This window comes from Vipera ursinii, assembly GCF_947247035.1.
Source record: "Vipera ursinii genome assembly, chromosome: Z".
Taxonomy (NCBI): domain Eukaryota; kingdom Metazoa; phylum Chordata; class Lepidosauria; order Squamata; family Viperidae; genus Vipera; species Vipera ursinii.
In genome coordinates, this window is record NC_139517.1 from 77,503,319 (window position 1) to 77,526,104 (window position 22,786).

Consider the following 22,786-nt stretch of genomic DNA (forward strand, 5'->3'; position numbering starts at 1 on the left):
AGCCACTTAGGCACGCAGGGCGAGGCAATGGTGGCGCAGGTCCAGCACTGGGTAGGCCACCAGCATGGCTGACCCGGGAGAGCACAAGGAAGGAGTGCACATGGACTCTGCAGAACCCACCTCCCACTCCTTGTCCTCTCTTACTTACCTAGTTGAGATGGTGTAGTTGGGCAGCAGGGAGGGATGTAAAGTTCCTGCCAACTTGCCTTTGTTGCAGACAACTTGCCAGTGCAACGTTTGCCGGCCAGGTCTTTTGGCGCGCTCAGCAGCAATTCCTATTGGCTTTCGAAAGCCAATAGGCTTTTGAAAGCCAATAGATGGAGTAGCATAGCTTGTGCAAAAGGTTTTTTTTGTGCAAAAAAAGGTGCCGGAACGCCATTCTGAGCGTTCTATGAGAAAAAAAAGCCCTGCTTTTATGTTTTAATCTTATGATTTTAAAAATATATTTTTTTCTATTGTAAGCTGCCCCAAACCTCACCATGTGGATTGCATACAAATATTATATAATCGGTAAATAAAGGTAGACCATATGTTAAATATACATCAAATGATAATATGCTTCCCTACAAAGTCAATTCTTGCTCAATGACAGACCAAGGAGTTAACTCAGAAAGGCAAGAGGAAAATCTAGAAGAGGTCTGTGCAACTTGTAGAAGGGAAAGGCCCACACTAATAAATCAAAAATCTTTGTGGTCTACAAAGGAATGCTGATGGGCTAATCAATGATTTGGTGACTAGAGGACCATCTACAGTGTTGGAGCTCGTGGTCATGGTAAGCCATGGAGGCACTAAGTAACATGACTTTCAGGGCAGTGGTGGTGATTTTATTACTTTTTTTAAAAAAAGTCTGTGCTCTATCCAAGGGTGCTTGGTAGGCTGCATGTACAGGCCTGGTCTAGAATTTATTTTGAAGCATTCAACTATCTAGAGCAGGCATGTCAAACTCATTTTATTTGAGGCAACTTTTTATAAAAGAATCGCTATTAATTTGTTTTAATAAAATAATTTAAATCAATTTTTTACTAGATTTCAAATTAAATGAATTATGTTGGGTGACAATGAGTTGTTTTTTAGTACTATTGCCAAATGCAATAAACTGGTTTTAGGTATATGTGTGCACTAATTATTTCAACACCAATACATTTTAACAACATATTCTATTTGTAAATGAATGCGAATGCAAATTATACAATTTTTTGTGCAAAAATAAAACAAAATAACAGATTTAAGAGCTGTTATTATTAGTTATCCTTAGATAAAAAATAATTCCATTATCCAAAACTTTGTTATACTGTATTTAACAAACAGATGCTTTGGGATTAAAAAAAAGACTGACTACATTTGATTGTGTATCACCATGGCATTAAAACAAAATTTGAACAGTGTATGCAAAATAAAGGTTCCCTAAATGTCTGCTGGCTATATCTATACATTTTCCTTGATATCACTCTATTGCCTTCTTTTTAGCCTGTTTTTCAACTTCCCAGCTTAAAAAAGGCAAGGCACCAGGAGCTGAAAGTTACAGAGATGGTTTAAGCAGGTTGCTAGGCAACCACACTCGGCCCTTCTTACCCTCCCACTTTTAAATTAGCCTGTACAGATCACATTTACTTTGATTTGAGCCATCTGAAGACCTGTTGCTGCAATGCATTCTGGTGCTCTGCAACCTGGCTGCCTCCTTGGTGTGCTGCTCAGGGGAATTTGGCTCTCTGGAACAGTCTCTTTCTCTCTCGCTCTCGCGATGTATATGTTTTTCTCTTTTGACTACTTTCTGGCCACACTGAATGACATCAGTGTCCTCACTGTAGATCTATATCAGGTGGATAAACAAGTCGATGAATTGTTCACTCTTAGTATACAACATGATGTCATTGTATCCATATTTAGTTCTTTTGATTATGGGGCTGAGGGAGTTTAAGTCTACATAACAGTGGAGACAGCATATCATCTTGGTATATATTGCATTTGATGGCCACATGTGAGCTATCTTGAGTTGATTTCCATTGTTCTCTTCCACAGTCCCACTGAATTTTTGAGAAATGTCTTAGTGTCCTGATTTTGTATAGCCCCAAGCATTCACAGATACATATGTGTAGCAATGAGACTTGGGTTTTCTTGTAGTCAATCTGGATGTGCTCAGATTGGTCTGTTTAGACCTTGAGTCTTGTTGACTGTTCTGTCTATGAGCAACTGGTGTTTTAAGCCTTTGATGTTGTTCTTAATGCCCTTCTGAGCTGTGCTCATGTACTGGCCCATGTGGTCCTGTAGCTGGGTAGCTACGATGCCTAATAGGATTTTCCATGTTGTGAAGAGGCAGGTTATTGGTTGATAGTACTGTCCTTCCTTGGGTTAGCTATTCTGGGTACAAGCCTGCTGCTAGCAGCTTGTTCATCTGTGCTGCTAAGCATTCATGTGCTGCTGTTAGTTTGTTTTAGTAAGTAGAAGTGGGTCATGTCTGGGTCAGGTGCTGTCCAGTTCTTCATATTCTTGACCCACTATTGGATATCTGCTTCTGTGATATCAACTGATTCCTGTTCTGGGAGAATACTAGGATCTGCTCTTGAGTCCTGCAGTCACTTTCCACTGGTATTATGTGTCTTCTCTTTATTCCATATGTTCTTCCAGTAGTGTTGATGCTGGTACATGCTACGGTTGCTGTAATCCTAGAGATGATAGACAAGACAGGCACACTAGTGATACTGGATGAACCTCTCCAGGTATATGTATGTATATGTGTGTCTGTATTTGCATGATTGTGTATGTGTATATATGTGTATGTGTAATACACATACACACACATATATATATTCAAGAAGAATTTATTCAAAGAAAGATCCAAAACAGAATATTCACACATTTTTATTATGCCACACAGAAAAAGAGTTTGTGAGACTAATATGTAATACATTCAATTCAAAATGTTCTTTGACAAGAAGTAAGAAACGGTCTAGCTAGATGGTCTAGCTATTCAGCACAGATGACCATAAAAACAAAAATAAAAATACCCTATATAGACCAACCTGAGTTATTCATTCCAGAGGACAAACATACTCTGTGCCTGCTTTCATAGTCATAGGAAGGCCTTTCTGCACAGTCAGGTACATTTCCAAGGAAAGTCAAATGGTAATTGTTACATGTTACCAAATGATAGCTGTTTGCCACAGGCTTAAAGCCCCTTTATGCACAACAAATAAAAAGTATGTCCCAGAAATAAGTAATATATAATGTTGATTTGTTATGATGTACTCAGAGCACAATGGAATGTGGCACACCTACTTTAAAATCTGATCTGAAATGCATCATATTAGAATGACTTTATCAAAAATACCTGTGTATGAAAAATTTGGGTGAGAAGAATGGTGCAATATAAGCCACAAAAAAGTTACATTTTTCTCACAAGCTTTCTTCCATTTAAGGCAACTCAGTCATTAAGAGCTGAGACAGAGTTCTTGGTATCTTGGAAGAAAATCTATCAGCCTTCAAAATAAATATTTCCCATCATTAGAGTTGTCTCATTAGCAGGTTAATCCCACCTTTACAAGACAATGAAATATTTCACATCTGTCAGTCAAATTTTATATTATACAGAAGCTTTCATGTCCAATTCAGAAGCAATTATCCAAATCGATTTTACTGGTAAAGATGCAAAATTTATAACAAGAGATAGTAAACTAACAGGTAGCAATTAAAGTGTTCATATACAAGGCAGAAGCTATCAAATGTAATTGTCTCCACATCACCATCCATTTCTGACTGAAGGAGTAAGAGGAGGTTATTTTATTTTGCAGTGTAGAAAGAAAAATCACTTTTCTGTTTACATCTTAACTGGACAAGTTATTTAGGTTATAAGTTTAATACAAATATAAAAATGAATGGTGAAATCTTCTCCCTGCCATGTTTCTTTTTTGGATGCCTCTTCAAAGGAAACCTATGCCATTTTGACATTTTCTTTGCTGCTGTTTTTACACTTTTCAAGCTTCTGTTTAAGAACCATGGCAGTAGTTTCCACACTAAATGAGCTGAAAGCAAATGCTTTTTCTGCTGGGAGAAGTAATCATGATAGTGGAAGGTATTAATTAGCATCAGAGTATGAAAAAAGTTTACAGTCTTGTTTGATCAGTCCTGCCACTACAGAAAATAAGGGAGGCAAATAATGTAATTGGATATTAGAACTTCTCTGAGTTTTTTCCCATTCAACGTCAGCCATCCCTTCTCTTTGCCAGTTTTTTTTTAAAAAAATATTGCTTGAAACAATTATTTTTCAGTCTGGAGTTTCTGCATCTTGCCTGTGTTTCAGTACCAGTTGTTTCCTCAACGCCTTTTAGACGGCTTCTCCAAGGTCATCTCCAAAGCTTCCTATACATTTGTAGCTCAGAGACATCTGGGAGACTGCAGATCTTTCATCTCTGCTTTTGTTGAATTAAATTTCATGGGAAAAGGATGGTTAACACAAAGAGCTCTCCAGTATCTTGTCAGTCAGACACAATTTGAGTAGGAGTAGTAAAAAAACAATCAAGGAGGCAGCGATTGTGGGTTTGAAAAAATGCATTTTATAATGCATTTGAATCTCTGCATAGTCATACCTGCCATTTTAACTTTTTTGACACACACACAGAGAGACACTATGGATACCTTTGAATCCGAGTCTTGGACATACAAACTTCAGCATGAGAATCTTCCTTGAAGAATCCAATTAAGCTATTTTGCTGAAAGATTAAAAGCTTATCAAATAACCAACATTTCAATATTTGTAATAAAATTCAAGATGCTCCTGTTTGTTGTTTATGTATGAGTTTATAATACATTTTCCCCACTGCTGAGTTTAAGAGTGATTTGCCCACCTTTGAGTCAGCAGAAAAACAAATCAGCATGCAGTTAGCTGCTCTCATTGCTGGTCCCTATATTTCCTGTTACTTTGGTTGCTTAACAATGCTGAACTGATTGTGCATGATTGCTCTGACTTTGCTACACTCCCTCTATTGCACGGGTGTCAAACTTGCCACGTCACGTGACGTGTCATGACGTATCATGACTTTTTTTTTTGCATTGCTGGAGCTGGCGTGGGCTCAGCCTCCACATCATTCAACCGGCCCACGGGCTGGCAGTTTGACACCCTTGCTCTATTGCAAATAATTGGCCAGTCATATGTTAACTCTAATGGCAGAAAGTGAAGAGGAACTGAAGAGTCTCTTGTTGCGAGTGAAAAAGGAGAGTGCAAAAGTTGGGTTGAAACTAAACATTAAGAAAACCAAGATCATGGCATCCGGCCCTCTCAGTTCCTGGCAAATAGATGGGGAAGAAATGGAGGTAGTGACAGATTTTATTTTCCTGGGCTCCAAGATCACTGCAGATGGGGACTGTAGCCAAGAAATTAAAAGACGCTTGCTCCTCGGGAGGAAAGCCATGGCAAATCTAGACAGCACACTAAAAAGCAGAGACATCACCCTGTCAACAAAAGTGCGTATAGTCAAGGCTATGGTCTTCCCAGTTGCAATGTATGGCAGTGAAAGTTGGACCATAAAAAAGGCTGAGCGCCAAAGAATTGAGGCCTTTGAACTCTGGTGCTGGAGAAGACTCCTGCGAGTCCCTTGGACTGCAAGGCGATCAAACCGGTCAGTCCTAGAGGAGATCAACCCTGACTGCTCTTTAGAAGGCCAGATCCTGAAGCTAAAACTCAAAAACTTTGGCCACCTAATGAGAAGGAAGGACTCACTAGAGAAGAGCCTAATGTTGGGAAAGATTGAGGGCAATAGAAGAAGGGGACGACAGAGAATGAGGTGGTTGGATGGAGTTACTGAAGCAGTAGGCATGAGCTTAAATGGACTCCAGAATATGGTAGAGGACAGGAAAGCCTGGAGGAACGTTGTCCATAGGGTCGTGATGGGTCGGACACGACTTCGCAACTAACAACAACAACAACATATTAAGTTTGGCTGCAAGAATCTACTTTCACCTGTAGGCTCTTTGCTGTGCTCTCTTACTTCTTTCTTTTCCATAGGCTAAAAATGTGATTTCCATATTTTTCTTTTCTGTGTTAGGAAGCCAGTAGGAAGGGAGTCAGTGCTGTCATTTCACTGTTTCAGGCTTAGCTAAAATGATATAATCTATACAATTAAAGTTTTAACAATAGGGGCTGTTGAGCCACCTAGCATTATTGTGCAATACTGATTTAACAGACAGCGTGGTCCTCAGGATTCTCTCAAGGGTCTGCAAAATTAAACTTGCCAGATATTCGACTTCTGCTTTTTGCACCATAACACATGGTTGCGGGATTGCGAAACTCCACATCCCACTGCGGAATTTCATCCTACCAGGGAACCTACCATTCATCCTACCGTTGTTTTCATCCCACCAGGGAACCCTAAATGGGTCTGAAGTTGCCCAAAGAGGCGGCAAAGGAAGAGGGGCACCCTGTTGATCACAGAATGGTGGCGGTCGTTCCGTTTCGATCTGGGGGAAGCCCTCTGACCCAACAGGAGAAAGGCTAGCCACGTACCAGCATCAAGCTCAAGCTACTGCAGCCGAAGTCCAAAAGCACTAGCCAGAACAACAGTCAACAGCGTGCTTGGAATTGGTGAGAGTATTTGATCTTTTCTCCTTTATTTTGCAACTAAGTCCCTGGGAAAGATCCCCAAAGCAAGAAAAACCTCCGAAAGTGAGGGGAGGGGACTATGGTGAATTAACCTTTAAGGAGGAAATAAACATATTGAAATTAAATTTATAATACTACAATCTGATCAAACCTAGAAACTAAAACAAACTGCTAAGATTATATTATATTATATTCTAAAGGATTTTGATGAAATTATAAAAAAAGAAAAATAATAAGACTAATTTCTTGTTTGAAAGAGCTGGAAAACAAATATTTGCTAACATCTAGTGGACAATTAGAACATAGCACATTAAAGGCAATGCCCAGAAACAAAGAAAAATCTGTTCCCATGAACTCTAATAACCTTTAAGAAGATAGTTGCTAGGGAACAAAGAAGAGATTGTACACTGGACCAGCTATAAGATTGGAAAGTGTCTGAAGGAAAAGAAATACTTTGATTGTGGTCTAAATTTATGAATTGTTTACAGAAAAAGAAAAACTTTGATCTATGACTAATCTTTGAGAGGGGAATATATTTGAACTGCAATTCTGACTGGTTGATAATTGACCCCTGAAAAGAAAGAATTGTTATAAAACATTGATTTTACTGAAATCTTGACAATTGAAAATACAGTGGATTATAAAAATTATATATAAAGACAAGAACTATACAAAATTAGGCTGTTTGGATTTTGAGTTTTGGCCGGCTTGTCAAGGCTAATTACAGAGACTATGGCACTTACAATGGATAACTCCTTTCAACAACATGAATGTGACAACATGGATGTGACATATTCATCAAAAAATGACAGAAAAGCACACTTAATATCTGCTCCTGAAGGACTCAGCCTGAAAGATCAAAGACCTCTGCAAGCAACATTGTTCTATTCCAGCCTACGACCGGCCCTGTTTGAATGTCAGGGGCAACCCCTTTTTATAGTCAACAGGCTGGAAAAATCCAACCAAATTTATTTACAAAGAAATCAAAAGTTCAAACAAGAGTTAAACCAAAAGTACAAACAAGAGTTAAACAGAAATAACAGACCAGGACTCTAGCAGAAGATCTTCAAATGGTTGCCTTAGCAACCAGCACCTCCCACACCTTCCCCTTTTATCAGCAGCCCCAAGGTGTGGCTTCTCATTGTCTTCTCCTCCTGTCACCAAGTTGCCTCATTGCCTTTCTCTGTTCTACTCTGCTGGATTGCCTCCTGTTCCTAGCGTCCCTGAATAGATCCAGCTGTGAATCATCTACATCCAATACCTCATGCTCACATGGCTGAGTCTGATGAGGAACATGACGGGAGGGGCCAGGCTGAGAGTGCATAGAGCCTCCCTCTGACACCAAAGGCTCTCTAAACCCCTTCTCCTCCTCTTCAGAATCATCAGACTCAGCTGTCGGTATCACAGGCTGACGCTGAATCACAACAAACATTCCAAGATAAGACAAATACTTTCCAAGAGGAAAATTTATGCAATGCTACAACAGATACAAATCACAATAGCTTTAAACCAGGAGGAAATTAAACACAACTTTGATAACATAAATGAATACACTTCTAATGCAAATTTACAATCAAAAAACATCCAAAGAATGATGGTAAAAAATGAACAAACAAATCAGATATACGAATGTAAACTAGAAAAAAAATGACTTAATTGGTGAAGCTACAAATGAAGGGAATTATGACTTAATACAAACAAGAAAAAACTTACAAGATTTGGATATAAAACTAAATATGGAAAAGATACCTTATGCATTAGAACAGGGGTGTCAAACTCAATTTCATTGAGGGCGGCATGAGCATTGCGGTTGCCCTCAGGGGGCCAGGTGGGCGTGGCCAGGGTGGGCATGGCCTACTGGGTGGGCATGGCTAGAGTGCATATGGCCTACTGGGTGGGCATGGCCAGCTCTACATCGTTCGCATCAAGGGTGCCTATGGAGGCCTGGGCAGGAGTGGGACAGATCTGAGGGTCTCTGGCAGAAGGAGGGTCTCTGGGCTGGGGCCAAGGCAGTGGGGGCCGTTCCCTCACTGTTTCCAGGATGGCTTCGCAGGCCACATGAAACCACTTCGCGGGCCGGATCCGGCCCCCGGGCCATGTGTTTGACATGTCTGCATTAGAACATCAAAATAAACCTGAGAAGAAAGAAGATTTAACAAAATGGACACAACTAGAAGAATCACTGTTTGGGAGACAAAAAGCATATATCTTACACACTATGTATCTTCTACTCTCAACAACTACAAAAATACAAGAACTGTTCAACAAGTTGAAAATATTAATTTGGAAAACTATCTGGCAAAGGACAGGCTTAAGAGACTTGAACTGCCCTACCAGATGGAATATTATACGAGCAAATACTTGTTTGAATATGGCTAAATAAACAAATAACTTTGGCTATAAAGGGGCTTTAGAATAACTGGGATAAGAGATATAAGTAATATAGTATTTTTGATAAGACACAAAATGTAAAAATACTGGGATGATGTAAGTGAATGAAAAGTTTGAATTTTAAAGATAAATTAAGTTTGAAAAGATTTAGAATTAAGGAATAATTGAAATATTGAGGGGAAATTAGGCTTAATAAGAACTTTGATAAAAAGGATAGTGATTTAACAAATCATTTTTTACAAATAGAAGCGAAATATAAATTGATTAGAAAAGATGTTATAGGTAGATGTCATAATAGATATGTAGTATATAGTATTTCTATAATATATGAAATGTGAAAATACTGGGATGATATATTTAAATGGAAAATTTGGATATTTAGAAGTTAATATCATATGAGAATATGATTGATAAGAATTGTTTGAATATTAAGGAGAAACTGAACTTAAACAAGATTTATGAAAATAAGATACATGGTGAATCAGTAAGATGATTTTTATGAAAATAACATAAGTTGATAAAAAAAGTTATATAGGGACATATTATTGTTGGTAGAAATATAGAATATTATTTATTTTTATTAAGTTTATTAAGATTATTATTATTATTATTATTATTATTATTATTATTATTATTATTATTATTATTATTATTATTATATATTATTATTATTATTTATTGGATTTATATACCGCCCTTCTCCCGAAGGATTCAGGGCGGTGTATAGGGCAATTAAAACACAATGTACAATATACAAAGTTAAAATAAATTAAATTAAATTAAATTAGCCCTAATAAATAAAACACATTCTAAAAGTTAAAAATTTAAACATTTAAAATCCCAATCCCTCAGTCCAGGCTGGCAAGCTCAAATAACCTAGTTTTCAGGTCGGGGCAAAAGGAGTGAAGGTCAGGAGCCATCCGGACCTCAACGGGGAGTTGGTTCCATAGGGCAGGTGCACCCACAGAGAATGCTCTCCCCCTGGGGGCCGCCAGTTGGCATTCCCTGACCGACGGCACCCTGAGGAGGCCCTCTCTGTGGGAGTGCACAGGATGAAGGGAAGTTGACGCTGGCAAAAGGTGCTCCCATAAATAATCCGGACCCATGCCATTAGGGCTTTATAGGTCATCACCAGCACCTTGAATCTCACCTGGAAGACAACTGGAAGCCAATGCAGCTCGTGGAGCAGAGGTGTTACATGGGAGTATCGGGAGACCCCCATCACAACTCGTGCGGCCGCATTCTGCACCAGTTGGAGCCTCCGAGTGGACTTCAAGGGCAGCCCCATGTAGAGAGCATTGCAGTAGTCAATCCGAGAGGTCACGAGTGCATGAGTGAATGTACATAGGGCATCTCGGTCCAAATAGGGCTGCAACTGGTGCACCAGGCGAACCTGGCTAAAAGCCCCCTTGGTCACAGCTCCTATATAATCTTCTAAACTGAGCTGTGAGTCCAGGAGGACACCCAAGTTGTGTGCCCTATCTACGGGGGGGTAACACCTCACCCCCCCATAGTTAAAGATGGAATAGAGTGGATAACCCAAGATGCCGGTATGTACAGCCACTTGGTCTTGTTGGGATTCAGACGAAGCCTGTTCCTCCCCATCCAGACCCTTACCGGCTTCAGGCAACAGGACATCACGGCGAGGGCATCACTGGGTTGATTTGGGGTGGAAATAAAAAGCTGGGTATCATCAGCATACTGATGGTACCCCACCCCAAAACCATGAATGATCTCACCCAGTGGCTTCATATAGATGTTGAACAGGAGGGGCGAGAGGACCAACCCCTGATGGACTCCACAAACGAGAGGCCTCGAGGCCGACCTCTGCCCTCCTGCCAACACCGACTGAAAACGACCCAGGAGGTAGGAGGAGAAACACTGTAAAACAGTGCCACCCACTCCCAACCCCCTGAGGCGCCGCAGTAAGATACCATGGTTGATGGTATCAAAAGCCGCTGAGAGGACTAATAGGACTAGGACAGAGGAATAACCCGTCCCGAGCCCACCAGAGACCATTCACCAGCGTGACCATTGCCGTCTCCGTGCTGTACCCAGGCCTAAAACCCGATTGGTAGGGGTCCAGATAATCCACTTCCTCCAGGAACATAGGGAGCTGATGTGCCACCACACTCTCAACAACCTTCGCTAGCCGGGTCCAGGGCAGGCTTCTTGAGGAGGGGCCTCACCACCGCCTCCTTCAAGACAGCAGGGAAGCTACCCTCAAAGAAGCACCGCCTGGAGCCAGCCTCGTGTCCCCTCCCAAGCTGCATATACCAGCCAGGAGGGGCACGGGTCCAATAAACACGTGGTGGAACTCAGCCTCCCCATGATCCTGTCCACTTCTTCCAGAGTCACAGGGTCAAATTCTTCCCAAATAACATTCCCAAGACCACTCGTCTCCCTTCCATCAGACTCTGCCCAGTCGGAGTACAGACCGGCCCGAATCTGAGCAATTTTGTCCGCCAGATGTTGACTAAACTCCTTGGCATGACCCTGCAAGGGCTCCTCCCTCACCTCCTGACGGCAATTATCTGCGGACGCGATGAGGGCAGTGAGATAATTAAACTTCGCTGCCTCCATCACTGCAAGATAAGACCTCGTGACTTCCGGGTGGCAAGGCTCCGTTGAAGACAGCCATTTCGGCTGTCAGCCCCGTTGTCTCCGTAGAGCCGCCAAAAACAGCGACGATCAGCTGTTTGGCGGCTCGGAAACTGGTTCCTCAGGAGAAGAGGAGGGGGTGAGCGCCCAGGCAGGGGTAGAGCTCCCCTAGACCACCAGAGTTGAAACTCTGGTGGTTGAAGGGTGTGAGCCCCCCCGAAGCCTGAGTTTGCTCCAGACTCCAGGATGCCTCTGCTCCAAGGCTTTGCAGCAGAGCAGGCTGCTGCAACCATCCCTGCTATCAAGAGCGAATTTTGGATTACTTGAATGCAGGCAGAGCTGTGCAAGAGAATGCTGTAATAGCAAGTATCTGAACTTTAACTCAGTAAACTTTGTGGAAAATTTGTAAGCGGTGCGGAAAGTGAAAGTGCGCAATAGAATTAAGTGGTGTGAAAATGGCTACCAAGTCAACTAAAGTTCCTAGAAGCGCGGGGGCTTCGCCAGTTCAGCAATCTTCATTACAGGCTCTAATGCCCCCTCCTCCGGCACCCGCACCCGCACCAGCTTTAACAATAAAAGATCTGCAGGATGTTTTGCAAGAAGCTTTGAAAAAACAATCTCAGCAAATAGCTGAGCTTATTGAGAAGAATACAGAAATAAGGGCAGACATTTTGCTTGCATTACAAGGAATGGCTGTTTGTATTGAACACTTGGATGAGAAAGTGGAAGAACTTAGTCAAAATAATATGAGATTAGATGCCAAAATGATGGATGCTGAAACAGTGATGGAAAAGATTGATGATGGTTTATTATTGGTGCAATATAGGGAGATGGAGTTTGCTGTGAGAATTAGAGGTTTGAAAGAAGATCCTAAGGAAAATTTGAAAAAAGTATTTTCAGAAGCTCTTGAACAGATTCTGGGGCGTTCAGCAGAAGATATTATAGTGGATATAGACAAAATATTTCGTGTTAATTCCTGGATTGCAAGACAAAGGAAGCTATCTAGAGATGTGGTGGTTTATTTTATAAAGAGAGCAATTAGAAATGAGGTTATTCAAGCCTTTTATAATAATAAATTTACAGTTGCAGAGCAAGAAGTTTTAATTTTGAAAGAGATCCCTCCAAGAATTTTAAGGAGAAGGAAGGAATTTCCTTTTTTGGCAGAAGAATTAAGAAGACGGGATATCCAGTTTAGATCGGAGATCCCAGTAGGTATGGTGGTGATGCACACAGGCACGAGATATCGCCTTATCACAGTTTTACAGGCACGAGATTTTTATGCCGATATTTTGAAGGCAGGCCCCCCACCATCTATGGAATCTAAAAGGAGGAATGGTGAAGGAGAGCGTCAACCACGAAGCGAGAGTATACAAGGTGCTAAAGGAGTTACCCAGTTGAAAGATGGAGAACTCCAGAAAGCTACAGGAGTGGATCAGATTTCAGTATCAACGGAGGAGGTTAGAGACCAAAGAATGACACGCGCTGCAGCTAGACGAATGAGACAAGAGCAAGAACAACAGAGAGCCATGATTACATCTCAAAAACTTACTTACAGTGAAGCAGTGGGAGGAGCGAAGCCAAAGAGAGTGCAGGTGATGTTGGAAGAGGCGCTCCAAAAGCTTCAGGTCGCAAAAGATGGCAACAAAGCTTCTAACCTGGAATGTTAATGGTCTAAACTCACCACATAAAAGAAAGAAAGTATTTCAATATCTAAAGCAATTTAAAAATGATGTTATTTGCTTACAGGAAACACATATTCAAGCAGTTGATCAAAAGTACTTGATAAACTTTAGGTTGGGCACACAGTTTATTGCTTCTGCGCCTGACAAGAAAAATGGAGTTGTTATTTATGTCAAGAATACTTTAACAGCAAGTTTAATCGAAGCAGATAAACAAGGAAGATATGTTATAATTGAACTATTAATAGAAGGCAAGAAAACACTTTTGGTTGGATTATATGCTCCTAATCAGCAGCAAGAAGATTTTTACAATTTATTACACAGCAAGATTATTCAGTGGGATTATAAATCTTGTATTCTTATGGGAGATTGGAATGGCATCTTGGATGTACAAATGGACAAGAGAGGTTTTTTTAGAAGTACGCCAAATCATGCTAGACTGCCTAAATCTTTTTTTGAGATGAAGGATGACTTGGAATTGAGAGATGTTTGGAGAGAAAGGAACTTGCAAGAAAAAGACTTTACTTTTTTCTCTGATAGGCATCAATCTTTTTCCAGGATTGATTTTGTATTAATTACTAATGATTTTTTTTCTAGGATTAAGAAGATCAAGATTTGCCCAAGAACTATATCTGATCATAGTCCAGTATGGTTGGAGATAGAAAAAGATAATGGAGACAGACGGTCTTGGCGTCTAAATGAAAATTTGTTTAGATATCAGGAAAATGTGGAAGAGTGTAAAAACAGATGAAAGAATTTTTCAAAATTAATATGCATAAAGGTTATTATGAGATGGTTTGGGATGCAAGTATATGAGAGGAGTATTAATATATTTGAATAATAAACATAGACGTAAATTGGAATTTAAGAGGAAAGAATTAGAGGATGAAATTAAGAAAAAAGAAAAGGGTTTAATTTTGAATCCATCTGATGGGAAGATTAAAGAGGTAATTACTTTATTAAGAGGTCAGTTTGATATGTTAATGGCAGATCAAGTGGCAACTAACCTACGGTATGCCAGACATAATACTTTTTGTAATGCTAATAAACCGGGTAGATGGTTAGCCTATTTGTTAAGGAAGAAACAAAGAGCTTGTAATATAGACAGAATAGAATATAAGGGTAAAGTAGTGTCCCAGCAGAATTCTATTAAAAAGACTTTTGTTGATTTTTATTCTAAGCTGTATGCTACAGATAAGATTAGAGATGTAGATATAGATGGATATTTGCTGGAAGCTAATATCCCTGTTCTTACACAAGAACAAAAGGAAGGGATGAATCAATTGATAACTGATGAAGAAATTCTTTTAGCAATTAAACAATTAAAAGTGGGTAAAGCACCAGGAACTGATGGTTTGACTGCCGTTTATTATAAAAATTTACAGTCAGAAATGGTGGAACCTTTAAGAAATTGTTTAAGACAATTCAATTGGGAGGAGAAGTGCCTCCATCGTGGAAAACAGCCTTTATTTTGTTGATTCCGAAGGAAGATCAGGATGCTACCCAAGCCAAAAACTACAGACCAATATCGCTTTTAAATACTGATTATAAGATATTTGCAAAAATTTTAGCTAATAGATTAATGAAGGTAATGCAGCAAGTGATTCATAGTGATCAAACTGGATTTATAAGTGGCAGACAAATGAAGAATAATGTGAGACATATTGTAGATTTATTGGAATTCTTGGAAAGAAATAATCAGGTCCCCACAGTGCTGATCTTTTTGGATGCTGAAAAAGCCTTTGATCAACTTGGTGGAGTAGTGGGCTAATGCCTCCTTAAGTAACACCAGCTGCCTGCAATTATTGCAGGTTCGCATCCCACCAGGCTCAAGGTTGACTCAGCCTTCCATCCTTCCGAGGTAGGTAAAATGAGGACCCAGATTGTTGGGGGCAATAAGCTGACTTTGTAATTATGCCGCTTGGGGGCCCCCCGAAAGCCCTAATAAGCAGGCATATACATAGAATGAAGGCTATTGCTAAGCACATTTGATTTGTGCTTAGATTGTAAGCCGCCCTGAGTCTTCGGAGAAGGGCGGGATATAAATGGGATTAAAATAAAAAATAAAAAAACTGGATTGGCAATTTTTGGTGAAAGTATTGGAGAAAATGGAGTTTTGGGGAAAATTTTTACAACCTATTAGAGCAATATATCAGAAGCAAACAGCTCGTATAATAGTAAATAATAGTTTAACAGAAACATGTAATATTGAAAAGGGTACAAGACAGGGGTGTCCGTTGTCACCTTTATTGTTTGTCTTAACATTGGAAATATTACTGATTAAAATACGAGATTCAAACAAAATTAAGGGAATCCAAATAAGAGATCAGTATTATAGATTGAGGGCGTTTGCAGACGACCTGGTTATTACAGTAACTCAACCGGTTTACTCAGTTGTGGAATTGATGGAGATAATAATGTTATATGGGAAAGTTTCTGGATTTAAGATAAATACACAAAAAACTAAAATACTGTCTAAGAATATGACTATAGAACAAAAGGTTGCTTTAGAAGAGTTAACGGGATTTGAAATAGTTAAAAAGATTAAATATTTGGGGGTTTATCTGTCAGCTTCAAATGTGAAGTTATATAAGAATAATTATGAAATGTTATGGGTAAAAACACAAAAAGAATTAGATAGTTGGAAGAAATTACAATTATCTTTATTGGGATGAATTGCACCAGTGAAAATGAATGTTTTGCCAAAATTTTTATTTCTGTTTCAAATGATACCTATACTTAAAAAGGATTTAAATTTGGAGGAATGGCAAAAAGGTATTAATAAATTTGTTTGGGCAGGGAAAAAGCCACGAGTTAAATTTAAGATAATACAAGATACGCGTGAAAGAGGTGGTCTTAAAAAGCCTAATTTGAAATTATACTATGAGGCTGCTGCTTTGTCATCGATAAGTGACTGGTTTAATTTAACACAAGGGAGATTATTAAATCTTGAGGGTCATGATTTGTTATTTGGTTGGCATGCATATCTATTATATGATAAAAAGGTGGATAACGTGTTTAAGATACATATATTAAGGTATGCTCTGTTGCGAGTTTGGAAAAAGTATAGACATAAGTTAAATTATAAGATACCAATTTGGACAATACCTAAACATGCAATAGAAAATATAAATGTGGGATTTAAACATGATGAGACTACATATAAGCAAATCTTAAGTTTAGAAAGGAATATATGGCAATTAAAGCCATATAATATTTTAAAAGAAGAAAAGATTGTACAAACTTGGTTCCAGTATGGGCAGTTACATGCAAGATGGAAAGAGGATCAGAAGGGGAGGAGGGAGTTTTTTGTATTTAAAAATGTTTGTAAAACTTTTTAATAAAAAAAAAGACCTCGTAAAGGTTCTTAACTGCAATCAGTCAGACTCAGACCGGCTGGATCTCCAACAGCTCTCTAGGCTCCATCTCCGACGCTTCATCTCCCGGAGCTCCACAGAAAACCATGGAGCCCGCCAGGATCTGCGCCAAGACAAGGGCGCATGGGAACAACACGGTCAAGTGCCTCCGTGGCTGCCCTTTCCCAGGCTTCCACTAAGGCATCGACTGGGCTGTGAGCGAAGATGGCAAGTACAGATCCAAGCACCACCTGGAACCGTTCAGGGTCCATTAGGCGCCTGGGGCGGAACTACCTAGTCAGTTCTGTAACCCCACGACGGGGGGGTGAAACGGAAGGCCAGCCGCAGGAGATGATGATCGGTCCATGACAGGGGTGTAATAACTGGAAATCCCCCTCCCAGATCATCAAGCCACCATCCAGATAAAAAAATAAGATTGAGCATGTGACACCCCCCCCACGAGTCGGGCCCTGAATTACTTGGGTCAGGTCCATGGCCGTCATGGAGGCTATAAACTCCCAAGCCAACCCCAATGAACCTCCCAGGGATGGCAGGTTGAAGTCCCCCAGAACCATAAGTCTGGGGAACTCAACCGCCAACCCAGAGAGGATGTCGAGGAGCTTGGGCAGGGCTGCTGCTACGCAGGTAGGAGAGAGATACACCAGTTAGAAACCCAACTGAGCCCCAGGGCCACATCTCAGGAGGAGTGACTCACACCAGAGTATGAAATAAAATGCTTATAAAATGCTTATATTTAATTTATATATGGAAAATATCAAATATCAAAAATTATATTTGTTTAATGTTGAAGAAGCAGATACTACTGGGAGAAGATAAGATCAAGGAAATATATTATTAATTAATATGCAAATTATGGAAATATAAAAGTTATTATTGACTGTTAATTAACTATTGATTGTATATTTTTCCCAAAACAATTATGAACCAAAACAACACGCTGTACACTAGGCACTAAGATTATTTTAAAAAAATCAATACAACCTTTATAAAAGTAAATAAATAAATAAAATTGCCAGATATTAAAGATATTTGCAAAATTTTAAAACAATACCATACTTATTTTTTGTTAAAATAGTTTTTATGAAAAGTATTTTATGTTACTATGGGTTTAATATTGTCATTTTATATTATTCAATAAATACAAATGTGTCGATTTTAATTTTAAATACAATAAATACAACCCAAACAAACAAAAATTCTTTTGGTGTCCTCCGTATTTTTCAAAAGTGGGAAAGGGTCCTAACAGCAAAGTGTTTCAAATGGATTATAAAGTGATATAAGAGTAGAGACCTCCTGTATTAGCCCGCGGAGAGAAGCTCGTTCCCTTTTTGTATTGTTTTTTTTTTGGGGGGGAGGGTAACCCCAAAATGTTAAAACGCCTCAACGTCTCCTAGCTTTCCTGTAAAATCCCTTTTGAAAGCAGAGCTGAATGCACGAATACCGCCTTTCATGCAGTGACGAGTTTCATTCGGTAGAGGCCACTAATCTGACCCAAACTATATTTTACCCCCCCCCCCACTCCCCCGAGATGTAGCGGGCTCTCTGGCCTCTGTGATTCTATGAACTAAGTATAAGCAATACCATTTCCTCTGAAAGTGGAGTAAGTAGGAACGAAATATTTCCGGAACTTAGGAACGGGGACTGAGCGGGAAAGAGTTTCTCGGTTGAGCGCTGTTTCGACTGGTTATTTGGTGTGGAATCATGTCGGGAGTTGGCCTGCTGTGTCGTGTAGGGTTGCGGCGGTTGGTACCTGGAGTCCTCGTTAATTCAGTTCCCGGGGCAGCGGAGGCTGCGGAAGTTGGATTTAGACGGCGGTAAGTCTGCGGCGGGATGGGGCGAAGGAGACTTTTGTTATGCTACACGTATAATTCTTTTTACGGTAGGTACTATTTTGTGTGCAAATAGCTTTCCCCCCCCCGCCGCCGCTTGGTTTCCCTTTCACTTAATAAGAAAAGTAAAAATCCAATACTAATCACTCGTCTCTACGCATGATTGTTTGGGTTAAAGCTTTCTACCTCCAGGAGCTGCACGTGAGTCATACTGGGGGACAGTTTTAATATTCAAATTAAAGTATAGAACAGTGTTGGGTCATCGGTCCTTCAGGGTCAGTAGTATTTCCCCATAATGTTTCCTATAATGCTATCAAATTAATTTTCCTCTTTTCTCCTTTCTGTGATCCCCATTTTCGCTGGGATAGTATTCGTGAGAGAGTAAAAGAATTTGGAAGAGTGTGTGTTAAGGATGTGCAGAATATGGGTAGTTGGAAACTGAATCGAGGAAATTAGCACCCTTAACCAGGTTTGCACATGTATCCCTGTTGCTCGCTGTAGGAGTTAGCAGCATGGGATGATTTAATAAAAAGATATATTCTTGATGCAGACAAGTGGGGAAAGTTATATAATTTCAATTTATGAATAATGCAGCCTAAACTTTCACCCCATATAAATTTCTCCCACTATTAATCGAAATGGGACAAGGGTTTCTCAGTATAATTGTACTATACACTTGATCTTCATACATACATACATACATACATACATACATACATACATACATCTTGATCAAACATATATATTTCAAAGACTTAAGTTTATACCAGCATGGCTGGATCTTTTCTATGCTTCAACTTCTCTATTTTTTAATCTCATACTGTATCTCTCATTAAAAGTTTTTCCATGCTTGTAACCTTAAGTTACCAGAAACCCACGGGTAAGTGGCTTGGAATGAAGCTGGCTTAAGAAATCCTTTTTCTTCCACGGAGGACCTGATATTCTGTCTGGACTGTATTTACATGGTGAATCCTGAAGCAGTTCTTTCTTTTAATGACTATTTCAGTCAGTTAGGCTATAGGAGTAACTCTTGTTACTTCCATTTGTTTTTTAAATACATCCATTCCCTATTCTAATAGTTCCATCACATTATTTAAAAAAATAATGAGAGCCAGTTTGATGATGTGGTTAAATTATTAGCCTAAAACCCAGGAAATTCTGAATTCTGAGCCTCTTGTAGGCCTAAAAACTGGTTGGATGACTTTGGGCCAGTCACTCTCTTTCAACTCTAAGAAGATGGCAGTTGCAATTCTGAAAATGTTGCAAATAATAATAATAATAATAATAATAATAATAATAATAATAATAATAATAATAATAATCAGGGACTTGTCCAAGCAAAGAAGACTAATTCCAAAGTGTGCGCACATACACACACACATACACACACACACACTGAGAGAGAGAGAGAGAGAGAGAGAGAGAGAGAGAGAATAAAAATGAGAAGAGAGGGAAGAGAATTAGACAGTTTGTTCCAGCACAAATACAGTTCCTAACTGATTCCTGAGGGTAGTGTCATCCTCCACTACAACTTCTCTCAGTTCACCATGAAAGCAACCTCCACTTTTTGGTTATGATTCAGAAATATAATTTCTGTTTTATACTGCCTCACATAGAGCTATCGGGTTTAGCTCTTGCCATTCATTTCATTTCACTCCAGTTGCTTATGTGTGAAGTGTGAACAACTACATACCTTTCATTCACTGTCTGCTGACTGGTTTTTGGTTTCTCCTGGTTTCTAGTCTGTTTCCTTTAACTACTACAGTATACCAAACTGGCTTTCTTCACTTTTACATGCTTTCTCTTTGTAGACCACTTCATTCTCAGGTTTCAGATCTGCAGCAGATTGAATTAAGGACCCTAATTCCCCATTTCCCAATTGTGGCATTGTCCATGTACTGAGAATTCTAACGCAAGAGTTCATTAATAAGATACATCAAATTTGTATTATATCAAATTTCTTCCTGCCATCAAATTTCATGAAATGATACAACGTAGTGTTTTAAGATTGTATTTACAGTATCTACATGTTTAGCAATTATGAATTTGCTACTTCTGGTTTTATTCCAAGATTGTCAGTTGAATGTATTATTAATAATGAATGTTGCTCAGTTCATATGATCAAAAGATGCATGCATCTAAGACCTCCTGGGATCAAATGGTTCCAAACATTTATGACTGCTAGAGTGATGAAGAAATATTAATGTAAAATTTAAATGCCTATATTTATTTTTACTTTGTTATAATTCAAATTAATTTACATAGAATTAGATCTATATTTTACGTTATTTTTTTTCCTAATCCAGCTTCCTTTTTGGAGTGTAGCTCCCTGCACAATAATTCTTAAACTGTGGATTTCAATTACTCTTTTTCCCAGTCTTGAATAATGATTTACCTCCCCCTTCCTTCCTTCCAAAATATTTATTTTTACACCAGCATTAGGATTGTATCCTCAAGTCACAAACAAATAATTACAAATTGCTCCATAACCTACTGGATATGCCAGTTTGGTGTAGTGGCTAGAAACCAGGAGACCAAGTGTTCTAGTCCTGCCTCAGGCATCAAGCCAATGGGTAACCTTGAACTAGTCACTTTTTTTCCTTCTAAGAAAGAGCCAATGGCAAGATGCTTCTGAAAAATACAACTGCTCTAGTATTTCAGTCAAAATCTAGGAGCTGCCTTTGATCTAAAAATGTTGTGCATTTTGTGCATTTCAACTGATAATGCTCTGGGAACCTAACCCTCTCCAGTTATATATTTTTTCTTTTAGGGTACAGACTGCAAAAGTTTCCTAGTCATGTATTATGATAATTATTTCCTGAACCTTTCTTTATTATTGGTAGGTTGGGCAAGAAACCAAGTCAAGATTATTATACTGGAAGTTTGAAAATGCAAGCATGCATTTTTCTGAATTCATTTTTCTTCTCTTTGGTAGGGGTCTGTGGTTGGTCACAGTTCGGCATATTATTTACAACAGCACATGGTGGGATGAGCATCTTTCAGAAGAAAATGTTGAGTTCCTTAAGAAACTTTCAACAGAAGAATATAAAGCTCAGACTGCTAGTAAACTTAACCCTCTGAAAGATGAGCCTTGGCCTCTGCACCCATGGGAGCCAGGTTGGTATACAAAGAGATAAAGTAAACAGTTATTCTGGATATGATTCTGTTCTTTTACCTCTACTTTAATATATATTTTACAGTAATTGGTGAAAGTCTAAGCCAATTATTATATAAAAAGTCAAATAATTATTTCAGCAAATACCTAATATCCAAGTCTATCTATCAGATAGTAGTAGCTGCCACCTAAATAAATTGCTAAATGTGTTGCAAGATGTTTGTAGAATCTGTACATGCTGTGAATTAGTTTAAGAATTAATCTGCCATGGCTTTGTGAACTGCAGTAGGCTTGAAATTTAAGAAAGGATTGTTTTATTCTTTTATTCACAGGTTCTAAAAGAGTCGGTCTTATTGCAGTAAAGTTGGGGATGATGCCATTATGGACCAAGCAGGGTGAAAAAATACCTGTCACAATGCTTCAGGTAGGGCAGAGAATACATAATAGTTATATTTAATTTGTTATGTATTGCTCTTCACATAAACATTTCAATACAAAATCTTAGTCCAGGTGGCAAAAAATAAATTCAGAAAGAGAACTTTATTTTGATCAGTGATCAGTAAAAATACAATCAATAGAATGATAAAAAGTAATAATACTTACCCAACCAAATAAAGCAGTATTTTTAGAATAGAGGGTGGCTGGATTTGCTTAAAAGCTGAAATGCTGGTGATGTTTGTTCACAGTGTGCTAATATATGCTGCCTGATAGTTCCAGCTTGGTTTCCACTTAGAAACACTATAATATTCATGAATTTTCAAAAAAGAAAACAGCATCTTCTCTGAAGTGGGATTTAACAAATTTAGAGGGTCCCAACCTTCTTTATCTTCCAGAAGACTGTTGAAGCCTGGTTTTCCTCCCAGACATTTGGTCTAGTGCTTAAGGCATCTTGTTAGAAAGCAGGCGATCATCAGCTTAAGTCCTGCCTTAGCCAGTGGGTGACTTTGGGCCAGTCACTCTCTTAACCCAAACTACTTCACAGGGTTGTTGTTGTGGGGAAAATGAAAGAAGGAAGTCTGTTGGATATGTTCTTCACCTTGAGTTATTTGTAAAAATAATAAAGCTGGTGTACAAATAAATAAAATAAAAAATATGTGTATCTTTTCATGGAAACACTGTATGGTGCCTCAAGTTTATTTCTTTTTTTTTGGGATTATTTTAATTGGTTGAAAGGTCTTTATGATGATTTTAGAATTGTTTGC

General features: G+C 39.0%; 1 protein-coding gene across 1 annotated transcript in view; it reads left to right on the forward strand.

Moving 5' to 3' along the window:
• Positions 1–18,182: 18,182 nt before the first annotated feature.
• The window catches only part of MRPL3 (mitochondrial ribosomal protein L3), a 34,488-nt gene continuing 29,884 nt past the window's right edge, over positions 18,183–22,786 (forward strand). The window contains exons 1-3 of the mRNA XM_083376496.1: positions 18,183–18,454; positions 21,405–21,586; positions 21,917–22,008. Of these exons, the coding sequence (XP_083232622.1) occupies positions 18,342–18,454; positions 21,405–21,586; positions 21,917–22,008 (387 nt within the window). The 5' untranslated portion in view covers positions 18,183–18,341. The remainder of the gene's footprint in view (positions 18,455–21,404; positions 21,587–21,916; positions 22,009–22,786) is intronic.